General features: G+C 40.8%; 1 protein-coding gene across 1 annotated transcript in view; it reads right to left on the minus strand.

Moving 5' to 3' along the window:
* The window catches only part of LOC140408846 (mediator of RNA polymerase II transcription subunit 13-like), a 325,611-nt gene that overhangs the window by 164,042 nt on the left and 147,822 nt on the right, over window positions 1–13,747 (minus strand). The window contains exon 3 of the mRNA XM_072496607.1: window positions 5,804–5,888. Coding sequence (XP_072352708.1) covers window positions 5,804–5,888 — 85 coding nt within the window. The remainder of the gene's footprint in view (window positions 1–5,803; window positions 5,889–13,747) is intronic.

The following is a 13,747-nucleotide window of genomic DNA, read 5'->3' on the forward strand; positions in this document are numbered from 1 at the left end:
AGTTCTGGTCACCGCATTATAGGAAGGACGTGGAGGCTTTGGAGCGGGTGCAGAGGAGATTTACCAGGATGTTGCCTGGTATGGAGGGAAAATCTTACGAGGAAAGGCTGATGGACTTGAGGTTGTTTTCGTTGGAGAGAAGAAGGTTAAGAGGAGACTTAATAGAGGCATACAAAATGATCAGGGGGTTGGATAGGGTGGACAGTGAGAGCCTTCTCCCGCGGATGGATATGGCTGGCACGAGGGGACATAACTTTAAACTGAGGGGTAATAGATATAGGACAGAGGTCAGAGGTAGGTTCTTTACGCAAAGAGTAGTGAGGCCGTGGAATGCCCTACCTGCTACAGTCGTGAACTCGCCAACATTGAGGGCATTTAAAAGTATATTGGATAAACATATGGATGATAATGGCATAGTGTAGGTTGGATGGCTTTTGTTTCGGTGCAACATCGTGGGCCGAAGGGCCTGTACTGCGCTGTATTGTTCTATGTTCTATGTTCTATAAACAAGCCAGGAACTGGATTGTAACCAAGAGGTTTATGAAGTGAGGAACTTCACTTAGTTAATAGTAACAGAGAAAAAATAGGAAAGAAATCAAAGGGACTAAAAGCTGACAAATTCACAGCAACTGATGGCATTAATCCTAGTGGTCAAGGAGGCTGCAGAAATAGTGGATGCAGCATTGGCTATGGTTTTGCAAAATTCTAGAATGGTCCCAGCAGATTGAAAGTTAATACCTCTATTCGAGGGTCGGCCAGGGCATGGGGGGCTGCCCTTGCCTGGGGTCAAAAGGAGAAGGATGCAAATTAGTGAAGTAGGGTGATTTTGAGAAGGGAACCTGCCTGCTGCTGTACATATAGGACTCCAATCCAAAGCGTGGGTTGCTCTTAACTGCTCTTTGAAGTTGTCGCTGCCGTAGCCCAGCATACCACTTAGATGTATCAACCCACTGGCACCTTCATGCCACAAGTTTTTGTGGCTCATGCAGAAACCCCACTTTGACCTCCTCACAACAAATGGGAATGGGTGACAAATACCAGTCTTGGCAGTGCTACCCATACCGAGAAATTATTTATTTATTTTTTGTTAAAAGGAGAGTACAGCCCGATACTGACATGCGTATACTTGCAGGAAAACAATGGGAAAATGCTTTGAGTTCACAGTTTATGGAACATTCCCTCAGATACGGTGAAAGTTCACAAGAGGATAAAATCTTTCAACATCTGTGCAATTTATGGTTGCTTAGGTCATCTTTTGTGTGATGAAGATTCACAGGTAAATAGAAAAGCCTGAAAAATGTCATCCGGTGCAATATCAACAGCAATGAAGGTATGACAACCTGAATAAAGTTGGGCATAGAACAAAGTGAGCCTCTTGCTGACAGGGACTGTGTAGCCCATACCAAGTTTTAACCACAGGGAATGAATACCGCTGTCCCGAGAGCCACTTTGCCCAAAAAGTGATGGCAGCCATGGCCTAATGCACAAAGTGATAACAATGCATACCAAGTGCTGGGGTAAAAGTTGAGGCACATAGATATTTTACATTTTAGCTAAAAGCAAATTACTGTGGATACTGGAATCAGAAACAAAAACAGAAATACTGGACATCTCAGGATGTCTGACAGTATCTGTGGAGAGAAAATGGAGCTAATGTCTCAAGTTTGGATGACGCTTTGTCAAAGCTATATTTTATCTGTAAAGCAGGTATACTTTAGCTTCTTGTTTAGCCAAGTCAAAATGGGCAAATTTATATTGCATTCCATTAACTGTGAACTCAAAGCATTTTCCCCATTGTTTTCCTATAAGTGGCTCAAACAATTGGAACATTAAAGTGCATCAGGGATTTTATTTTCCTTACCACTTACTTGGCACTTGCATTTGTTCTAAAGGGTTGAAAACAGAGGCCTACAAACCTTCTTACTGCCTACATGATGGTTGGAAATGATCAGACTACCTACAATGGCTGCCTCAGCAGTCTGTTGGAATAACTTTCAAGTTTTCTTTCTTCTCAACGTGGGCAAATAATTTGCTGGTGATGGGGAAAGTAATGAGTAAAATGCCACAAGGTTTGATTCTGAGTGCCCCAACTGTTTAGTGACTTTTATGCGTAAATCCATTTCAATCATGTGAAGAGTATGTACAGTCAGGGAACAGATAACAGAATCGTTATGAAGCTGGCTACTGTGACTTAGCAGCAACATTTTCAGCTCCGATTTAAAGGTTTAAGCCATGAAAGGCACAAGGGAAATTGAAGTTTTTGTAGGTTAAGCTAAGGATTGCTACTCGGACAGGTGAAAGGTGGGAAGTTGTATTCATTCCAGAGATCATACTGGGACAACTGATGTTCACAATTTACATTAATGATTTGGACCCAAGAATTAGGAGGTATAATTTGAAAACTTAGTCTGCATTGAATTGGGGTGCGTTCAGTTGACCCAATAGCAGATTGCTCAAAATATAGAGAGCCATTAATAAACTTGCAGAATGGGCATGTAACTAGCAAACAGATTTCAATGTAAGCATCAACAGAGACATGGCTCAAAATTGTTTTTCAACATTCCTAATTCAGGGAAGATGTGGAGATGCCAGCGCTGGATTGGGGTGAGCACAGTAAGAAGTCGCACAACACCAGGTTAAAGTCCAACAGGTTTATTTATTCCAGGCCACTACCACCCTCTGTGTAATAAAACCTCCTCCACACATCTTCACTGAACCTATCCCCTCTCACCTTGAACTTGTGCCCCCTTGTAATTGTCATTTCCGCCCTGGGAAAAAGCTTCCAACTGTTCACCCTATCTATATCCCTAATAATTTTATAAACTTCTTTCAGGTCGCTCCTCAGCCTCCATCTCCCTAGGGAGAACAATCCCAGTTTATTCTATCTCTCCTCATAGCTAATACCCTCCAGACCAGGCAACATCCTGGTAAACCTTTTCTGTACTCTCTCCAAAGTCTCCACTTCCTTCTGGTAGTGCGGTGACCAGAATTGGGCACAGTATTCCAAACATGGCCTAACCAACGTTCTATATAATTGTAACATAATTTTTGAGATTTTATACCCGATACCCCGACCTATGAAAGCAAGCATGCCTTATGCTTTCTTTACCACCATTTCCACCTGTGCTGCCACTTTTAAGGATCTGTGGACCTGCATAATCTCTCGGTGTCTGTGCTCCTGATGGATCTGCCATTTTATAGCTCCCACCTGAATTGGATCTACCAAAATGCACCACCTCACATTTGTCCGGGTTAAATTCCATCTGCCATTTCTCTGCCCAATTTTGCAGCCTATCTATATCCTGTTGTATTCTCTGACAATCTTCATCACTATTCGCAACTCCTGCAATCTTAGTATCATCTGCAAACTTGCTAATCAGACCCGCTATGTTTTCTTCCAAGTCATTTATATATATTACAAAGATCAGAGGTCCAAGTACTGATCTCTGTGGAACACCACTAGTTACAGACCTCCGTTCGGAAAAATACACTTCCACTGCTACCCTCAGTCTTCTATAGCCAAGCCAGTTCTGAATCCATCCAACTAGTTCACCCTTGACCCCATGTAATCTAATCTTTTGTACCAGCCTGCCATGAGGGACCTTATCTAATGCTTTACTAAAGTCCATGTAGACAACACCCACACCCCTTCCCTCATCAATCATTTTTGTCAACTCAAAAAATTGAATTAAATTAGCGAGACATGACCTCCCTCGTGTAAAATCATGCTGTCTGTCGCTAATAAGACCAAATTGGATATACAATTGGCTTGATGGTCGCAAGCAGAGGGTAATGATGGAAGGATGCTTGTCGGACTGGAGGCCTGTGTCTATTGGTGTGCCTCAGGGGTCAATGCTGGGCCCATTGCTCTTTGTTATCTATATCAGCAATTTGGATGACAATGTATAAGGCATGATCAGTAAGTTTGCAGATGACACTAAAATATGTTGTATTGTAGACAGTGATGAAGGTTATCAAAAATTGCAGCAGGATCTTGATCAGCTGGGGAAGTGGGCCGAGAAATTGCAAACTGAGTTCACTACAGATAAGTGTGAGGTGTTACATTTTGGAAAGTCTAATCAAGGTAGAATTTTCACGGTGAATGGTAGGACCTCAGGGAGTATCGTGGAACAGAGGGACCTTGGAGTCCGGATGCACGGTTCTATAACAGTGGAGTCACAGATAGCGCAGTGAAGGCGACTTTTGGCATGCTGGCCTTCATCAGTCAGGGCATTGAGTGTAGAAGTTGGGAAGTTATGTTGCAATTGTACAGGTCGTTGGTGCTGCTGCATCTGGTGTAGTGTGTTCAGTTTTGGTCACCTTGCTATAGGAAAGACGTTATCAAACTGGAGAGAGTGGAGAGGAGATTTACAAGGATGTTGCCAGGACTCAAGGGACTGAGCTATAGGGAGATATTGGCCAGGCTAGGTCTTTTTTCTTGGCGCGTAGGAGACTGAGGGGTGATCTTATAGAGGTGTATAAGATCATGAGAGGCATGGATAGGGTGAATGCACTCAGTCTTTTCCCAGGGTTGAGGAATCTAGAGGGCATAGGTTTAAGTTACGAAGGGAATGAATTAATGGGATCCTGAAGAGCAACAATTTTTACACAGAGGGTGGTACGTATATGGAATGAGCTGCCAGACAAAGTGGTTGAGGCAGGGGCATTGACAACATTTAAAAGGCATTTGGACAGATACATGGATAGGAAAGGTTTGGAGGGATATGGATCAAATGCAGGCAAATGGGGTTAGCATGGACCAGCTTGGGCCAAAGGGCCAGTTTCTGTGCTGTAAATTCTATGATTCTAGAACTTCAAAGATGGATAGTTCAGAAAATTGGTTGGGAAATTTCAATAATCATTTATAAAAGCATTCAGTCACTTAATTATCCAAATATTAGCTACGATTAACAAAGTTCAGGTTTGGGAGGAAAGGGATTTCTGATGTGTAGGAGAGAATTTTCTCCATCAATAAATAGGTCTCCAATCCAACAAGGAAGAAAGTAGGTTTTGAATCTGGCTCTAGGAAATTAAATAGGTCAAATGGAATATTACAGTAAGGTGATGACAACATAATTCAATTTAGAGGAGAGAGATCAGAAAATATCCAAGGTAAATGCTCAACTAGGAAGAGCTAATTTCAGTTAATCATTAAGGGACATAGCAATATTTATCTCAATCAAACTTATGAAAACAGATATCACAAAGCAGTTACCTCTGTTAACTTTGGTGCTCTGCAAGGATCTCTGCATCAACGCACACACACACACATATAATGGGCTGGAAATTGTTGTCTATGAAGGTGCCAGAAGCAAAGATGATCAATGATCTCAAAAGGAAATTAGATGCCACTTGAAGGGAATAAACTTGCAGGTTATGGGGATAGAGCGGGACAGAATAGATTGCTCTTCAGAGAGCCAGCATGGATTTAGAATGGGAAAAGGGTGTCCTTTGTGCCATAATGACTGTGACTCCATCAAATGATAGGAAAGCTCAGGCAATACCTTTAATGGTTGAAGATTTCTGTCGGCAATCATTCTTCTATATATTCATACAGAAAGGTTACAAGTATGTTATCCAAATGTTCAACTGTTTATTTAAGAGCTTCTCGTATTTGCAAAATGACAGAATGTGGCTGCATAATAAAAAAATTGAGTAAACAGATCCCAGAGTAGTGCATTCAGATTATCTGACACTAAATGGACATATGGCTACAGAATAATACAAAACAAATATTACACTGCATCATTGTCTGTACATCGAAAACATGAAATATTCTCAAATAACAGTGATTTAGCCTTACCTTTCTAGTAAATTGTGAATGGCTTTAAAGAGCAGTGTTCTGCATTCATAGGTGAGTCCATTCTCCCAGAGACCATCCTCTACCACTGGAAAGCAAGGAAAAGTAAATATCTGGTTATTCATTGAAAATTGATTTCAATTAATTCGAATGGATTCATTGAACTGATGTGGAATAAAAATGAAAGAAAGAAAGCTGTAATTTCTAAGCAATACCCGAAAGGGACACTGAATTCTGAAGTTATTTTCATCAAGTCGTGCCATTTCCTTCACAAAATTTCCACACGCATTGAGTGCAACAGCTTGAAGGTACTAAAGACTGCAGATAATTCTGAAACACTTTGCATCATAGAACAGTACAGATAGAGACCATTCAGCCCATTGGCTGAAATGTACGCCCTTAAGGGCTTCCTCCTGCCACCACTGGTATTTTACTAGCAGCAGTGGCAGATCGGCACTTTGCCATCCAAGGCTGCCCAGCAAAACCTGGTGGCCTCCCTAAGGACGGGAGGGGAAGGGTTTCCCCAAATCAGGCATCCTGTGGTCCACAGAGGGCACCCCAGTGGCAATATCTGCCCCTGCTAAAAAGGATCATCCCGACCCTGCCTTTGCAGTTGATTCAATTTAAATTCTCACCCATAGAGTCTGCTCTATTCAAGAGCAATTCAGTTACCCCACCACCCCACTCTTGACCATCTGCCAAATGTTTCTCCTTTGAAGTAGTTATCCCCTACCATTTTGACGGTATTAAGTCCGCATTCACCACCCTATCGGGCAGTGCATTCCAAATCCTAACCACTCACTGCATTAAATATTTTCCTCATGTTGCTTTGGTTCTTAAATCTCCATCCTCTGTTTTTCACGGAGCTATTAGAAACCGTTTTCTTTAAAATCATAAAAAGGCTTAGACAGAATTAACAAACACCTCGATCATAACTGCAATATGGAGTACTCTTCATCTAACCAAAATGCATCATTAGTATCCAAATATTCTTTGAAACAGATATATCATAATCCTTAAAAGGTCTACAACTGGGAAGTCACTAAAACACCCACTCCAACGGAATGCATTAAGTTCTCACCAGGTCACCCCATTTACCTTGTTTCACTTTAACGTCATTCCTACTTTGGAGCCTTCTTTTCGCCTGCGTGGTTGTCGGATGGTCGGGGGATAGAGAGCAGGGTCAGTAAGTGGGGGTGGTCAGTGGGAGGGGGGGGGAAAGAGGAGGGGGAGGGGGGGTGAGGCGTTTTGGATTCTAACTTTTCCTGGATAACTATTCTGCTTAACAATTAGAATCACCCGAAGTCTACAATTTATATATTACTTCCAGATGATTTTGATTAGGAAATTTTAACTTCTCGGGCAACTGCAGTGCAATGCTTACCAGGTGACTTCATGAGAGGTGCTCCCCCCACCCCTACCCAAGTTACAACACCCCAGAGCTCACTAGTTATGGTTCAATTAAAGTCCTGATTTTCAGGATTCTATAATATATTCCATTGTTTTTACTGATTATTATGCTGAAGGCTCATCATAATTGAAAGAGGCTTCCATTTTCAGACAAATATAACATATACCGCATGATGTGAGTATTACAATACCACCTATAACGCCAGGCGCGGCACAGCTGCTGCCTCACAGTGCCAGGGTGACGGCTTGTGCGGAGTTTGCACTCTTTCTCTCTCTCTTTCCCCTCTCTTTCCTCCAGCTGCAGAATTAGACCATTTGGCCCATGGACTCTGCTCCGTCATTCTATCACGGTTGATATATTCCTCCCACAGTCCATAGATATGTGGATTAGGTGGGGTTATGAGGTTACGTGAATTGGGTGGGAAAGCGGAGCTAGGTAGGGCATTCTTTGAGACAGTCGGTGCAGACACGATGGATCGAATGGCCTCTTGTACTGCAGGGAATTCTACAGTTCTAATTGTAATAATTTCCCATTTACAATAAAGCGGCTACACTTAAAAATTGTGATTTATCAGTTGCAGAAATGCAGAACATGGAACAACCAAAATAGCTACTTCATTCAATGCATAACACAGGTCTTTTTCATGATATGGTGACCACTTATAATTTAATATTTCCATGCACAGTGTAATAAGCCATTTTCCAGTTCAGACAAAAAATATTCGATATTATACGACTACAAAATTAAGTTTAAATTGACTCTCAAAGATGTAATCGAATACTGAAAACTAACAAAATGGTGAAGATTGCATTATTTATCAGGGTTCGTATTATCAATATTTGTTATTGTAAGAAAACAATTTATCAGAATGATTTTAATCACATTTTTAGAAACGATTCCTAGAGACTCTGATTTGCTATAACCATGAAGCTTTTATACTACTTTGTTGAATTCAGCCTCCATTTCCTAAAAATCTTTATGATCGACCTTACATACGGAAGACACTGATTGCCAGAATTTCTGAAAGGAGCTTTGGGAAGTTCTGAAGACCCCTCTAACAAGGTTGTTTTTTGAGATTCAGGTTGTTGTCATGGAAGCAAGATCGATCAAAAGAAAAATCAGGATTAGCTGCAATTGCAGGCTGAGAGTATTGAACAGATACAGAAGTAAATCAAAGTGACAGCATGACAGTAAGATAGCATACGCTTCCTCTCTGCTTGCACAAAGACAGGCACACAAGAGCAAAGTCACTGCATTAACCAGAGACACTACACTGCTTCAAATAATGGGGAGGGAGAAAAACAGTGTTCTTTTGTGGGATTATGGCAATAACATTGAGCATTGATTTGTATGCATGATTCATCAAATATCCCAATTTAGGAATGCTCAACATACATAGAAAATAGAAGCAGGAGAAGGCCATTTGGCCCTTCGAGCCTGCTCCACCATTCATTATGATCATGGCCTCACACTGACTCCAGGCTCTGGACTCCTTCACCATCAGGAACATTCTTTCTCAGTCTACCCTGTCTAATCCTGTTAGAATTTTAAATTTCTATGAGAAATGAAGCAATAGCAATCATCCGACTTGCTTTTAATATACCAGTTCCATCAGACACTTGCATCCCTTTCCTACTGTTGGTCATTTTATGCACTCTGACAGATCAGTCATTTCTGGTCAAGTCATAGAATTATGCCACTCAATCCACTTCTCAACCCATAACTCAAGGTCTCAGACCACAAGTCAGGATAATTGCAGCCAGTTAGTATTAGCACAGTATCCCAACACATCATTGTCACCTACAAGAGAGTAGATTTTTGCATTTCAGTGGACATAAAACGTGATTTCACACTAATCGCATTAAGTGCCTGACAATGTACTTTGCTGCCAACAGGACACCGGACTTTTAATAATAATAACCTTTATTGTCACAAGAAGGCTTACATTAATATTGCAATGAAGTTACTATGAAAATCCCCTAATCGCCCCATTCCGGCACCTGTTCAGGTACACAAAGGGAGAATTCAGAAATTTGCAACTCTGAGAAGTCACATGAATAGAAACTTCAGGCCCCATTTCATTGGTGTGTCAAACAACAGCATCAACACGAGAGCAGAAAGTGGGAGATCAGTGTTGGAGGGGGCCACATGTCACCACTTGACACTGGTCTCCCAGAGACAATTAAAAACCAGTCTTCAAAGCACATTTTTAAATCATTTAATAAAAATAAATTTCATATACACTACTTGAGAAAATAACTCAATTATAGAACATACAGAAGCAGAAAAGGGTACCTGAAGTTATCCAAAACTCTGCTGCCCGGGTCACAACTTGCACCAAGTCTCATTCATCCATCAACCCCATGCTGGCTGGCCTTCACTGGCCCCGTTTTAACCAAAACCTCGATTTAAAAGTCTCACCCTCATTTTGAAATGCATCCGTGGCCTCACCCCTCCTCAGCTCTCTCATTTCCTTAAGGCCTACAACCTTCCAAGGTATTAGAGCTCCCCAATTCTTGCCTTTAGAGCATCCCTGATATTAAACATACCACCATTGGTGGTCATGCCTTCAGCTCTCCTGGCCCCCAAGTTCTAACATTCATTTGAAGAAACTCCCTGCATCTCTAGTTTCTCCTATAAAGCATTCCCTAAAACCTAGCAATGACCATATGTAGCTAAGTGTTCAATGATATTGGTTACGATTCTGTGAAGTGCCTTGGGACATGCTACTAAGCTAAAAGGCACTATAGAAACATAGGGTGTTGTTGTCATTGTTCAATCCATCCGCAAATACAGCCAATAGCAAATTGCCATGAACAGACTCCAGGAAGTCATAATAAACTGGTTACCTGAATGAGCAGCAGACAGATGGCAGATTATGTTAATCTGGGTGATGCAAGACACTTTTATAAGAAAAACAAGAAATGGGACTATTAACTCAATGGAAATACGCAGACATATGGAGCAATAGAGGCATCTATTAATTCAAACTGCTAACCCTTGAAGTAATGAATGCAGTTGCATAAAATAATTTTTACAAAAGGCTGGTGTTTTTTTTGGTGACAGAGCAACAGTAGAGAGGTAATGATAAATTGGTAGCTGGCGATATTAGAACATAGCTGCAGTGCACTATGCTGCTTCACGCAAAGTCAAAGCTGGTGTGCAATTCAGACTCGCCAAAATGTTACCAGAGAAGTTACAAGAAACTAGAAAACTGAAATAATTCCTACTTGAGAAAAGAGGACATTTAATTTTGATGGGGTTTATTGAAAGTCTATTTCTTATGGTTACGCCAGCAGTCAATGGCAATGGCTCATCAGTTTAAAGCAGTCACGAAGAGAATGGAGAAAACATGAACGTAAAAATCAAAATGTTCTATAAATTTTAGTTGCTAACAACTAAAGTCTAAGATTAATTTTTTTTAAATGATCTCAACCAGGTACATCCACCTGTGCAGCTTGTACAGAGGATGGTTATAGCATGGGAGGCTTCCATTCAGCCCATCATCTCTGTGCTGATTCAATGTCTGCTATCTGCTCACCTCCAGGTTAATAAAACACAGCAGTGTTTTCTCTAAGTGACAACTCTAAGTAGTTGTAGTAATGATGCACTTATTTCAGACAATGCTGCAGCACCATTCAATCAACATCACTCAATGACTGGTTAATTAAATGTGGATTTATCTACTTAATTAAAATAAATAGAGTTGGCACAGGTATTGATTGCTACTGTTCCCAATACAAAATAACTTACACCAGGTAGTTTAAGGTGGCCATTGTTACCAGAGGATTTTTCATCGCCCTCGCCTCCGATTCAGAAACCTCTGTCTCGAGACATCATGCATATAATCTAGCCTGGCACTTTAACGAAGTATTGAGTACCATCTTTTGAAGGAGATGTGAAACGGAAGTCTTATCTGACCCCTCAGGTGAATCGTGGCATAATTCAAGTATCAGCAGCAAAGTTGTGTCCAACCTAAACAATCTCTCTTAATCAGCAGATTACCTGACTATTCAAGTGCTTCTGTAATAATTTGCTCTGCACAAATTAGCTGCCATTTCTCTTACATTATAACAGTGACCATGTTGGTTGCAAGATCTTCGGAGCAACGCGACACTGTCAAGTTTTGTTTGTGCGTTCAAGTCACTCATTACAAAATACAGAATTAATTCCAACTGTACTGTAAACACTTAACCAATCTTCTTGTCATAACTAGGCCAGGAATTCCCAAACCATGTTACCTGTACCCCCAGTAGTTAGCAAGACATCTATGGGAAGTGTGAAGGAAAAATCTAATGGTGAATCCTTCCATTTGACCTCTCCAATTGTGCCCTCCCTCCAATAAAGTTGCTCTCTTATTTGCAGTGGTGTACAAAGTAGAAACCATTGCAGGTATCCGACATTAAAGAGTCCATGTAAACCACTCAACTGACTCAGATGAGTGGTAGAGCAAGTTTCCAAAAAATCTTACTTTAAATCTCAAGCAGCAGCCTGAACAAACTTAGCTGTTTTGCCCACAGCTATACAAAAGTTGATTATTTCCTCCCATTTTACTGTAATTTGTTGAAAAATGCATTCATTAGGAGCCGTGGGCTCTGTCACTGGCATTGATGGCACATGGGCCACTAAATAAAGTGGCATTTTGGGATTGCTGGCAGCACGTGATCAAGTTAAAATTGTCATAAGTGGAGATACCACTTGCTTGGTTAAGAGTTTACTGTTAAAAGAATGATTGCCATCAAAATAGTACCAAAATCACTTAATGGAAGTGGTAGAGGTGGGGTGGAATATTCCTTGGCTGAATAAATTGTTTTTAAAATAAAAAATTGCTGGTTATTACAAAAGATTTTCTACTTGGAAATACCCTTCCCTATTTTTCAAAGTGTTATTTTTGACTTTTAAAGTAAATGCTTTGCAAACAGTAAATTATAGAATTTGTATTTATTTTCTACAATATTCATACTCAAGAGGAACCAAAATATTTTTCAAAAGTAATTCGCAATTTTATTTTTTGATATTTCATTAAGTACTATGGAATAGATTAAAATAGTGGATCGAGTTAGAGGAAAGTCCACTTAAATGGTTTATTTTTTTTATTTTATTTTTTTTAATAAAGGTGCAGATGCTACAAGACAGAATGACATCCAGTGTTGAGCATTTACTAATGCAAACATACTAATTCGGAGCCAGAGTAGGTTGTTCTGCCCCTCAAGCCTGCTCTACAATGCAATAAGATCTAGGTTGATTACATCACACCTACCCCCAACAATTAGTGTTCATCAGAGAATCATAAATTCATAACTGACTCTGCGGTCTCAACCTCAAAAAGAGATTTTTCACCCACTCCTTTCAAAATCTGAAACTTCTCCTCTCATTTGCCATATCTTCCCTGCATTTGATACACATTGCCTTTGCATCCTTATTTGCTTTAGCACATGCCTTTGCATCTTTATTTGCTTTGGCACAATTGACAAAACCATACCTCAAGAAATTATCTTTATACTGCTTTGTTCCCAATTAAGTTTATTCTTTGTATGCTCTTCATTAGGGGCCCTGGAGCTCGTGTAGAGCTAACACAAACACTGCTCTGTCCTGCCGTGAACTCTTCTGAGCAGCTCTTTCCAGCAAATTCAGGTGAGAGCTCCTGGCCAGTAGGTATACTGCCTATTTGTGTCTGTGACCATCTCTTCCAAAAACAATCCATCTTAGTCCTCTTGCTTTGCTTGCTCGCAGCTAGAAACTGGAAGAAGCTCTCCTCCATGATTTTGCACCAAAGCACGCAAGGGCAGGGCAAGTGACCTGCCCACTGCTGCTTCTTGTGGCTGTAAGACTGCATACAGCATCATTTTGTTCTCATTAAAAAGCCAGTAGTTGCTGTCATCCTCATTTAAATGCTAACAGCGACTGTGGGTGCTTCTCCTGCGATTGGGCCCACCACAGAAATGCCACGACCGATCGCTCTATGACCCTCCTCACACCAGTCTGTGGCCCACTCACGGGTCATGACCCGCAATTTGAATAACCCTGGCCTTCATTCCCCTTATTAGTCAAGAATCTATCGACATTGTTTTTTAAAGATATTCACTGGCTGCGTTCCGAAGATGCACAACCCACAGAAAAAGCTTTTCTTATCATCTCCGTTTAAATTTAACTGTGTCCCGTAGCTCTAGCCTCTCCTACAAAGGGAAATATCCTTTCAGCATGCATCCCTGCCAAGTCCCCATTGGTCCTTATATGGTTCAATAAGATTGCCCCCGCTATCGTCTGAACTGCAATGGATATAGTCCCAGCCTGTCCAACCTTTCCTCGCAAGAAAAACAATCAATGCATCAATCGAATGAGCCCTCTCCAAACTACCTCTAAAACAGACACAGACTAAGTTTGCTTTGATGAAACAAACCCCTCCACCTTTTTGAGTCAAAAACTGTGTTATGGTCGGAAATATCAAATAGGAAAGAATAGTTAAAATTAGATTGGTGCCTTAATGATTAAACTAATGGATTTGTCTTCCTAAATGTAGATAAAATTGTGGAGGA

Source organism: Scyliorhinus torazame, chromosome 1 (assembly GCF_047496885.1).
Source record: "Scyliorhinus torazame isolate Kashiwa2021f chromosome 1, sScyTor2.1, whole genome shotgun sequence".
Classification (NCBI taxonomy): domain Eukaryota; kingdom Metazoa; phylum Chordata; class Chondrichthyes; order Carcharhiniformes; family Scyliorhinidae; genus Scyliorhinus; species Scyliorhinus torazame.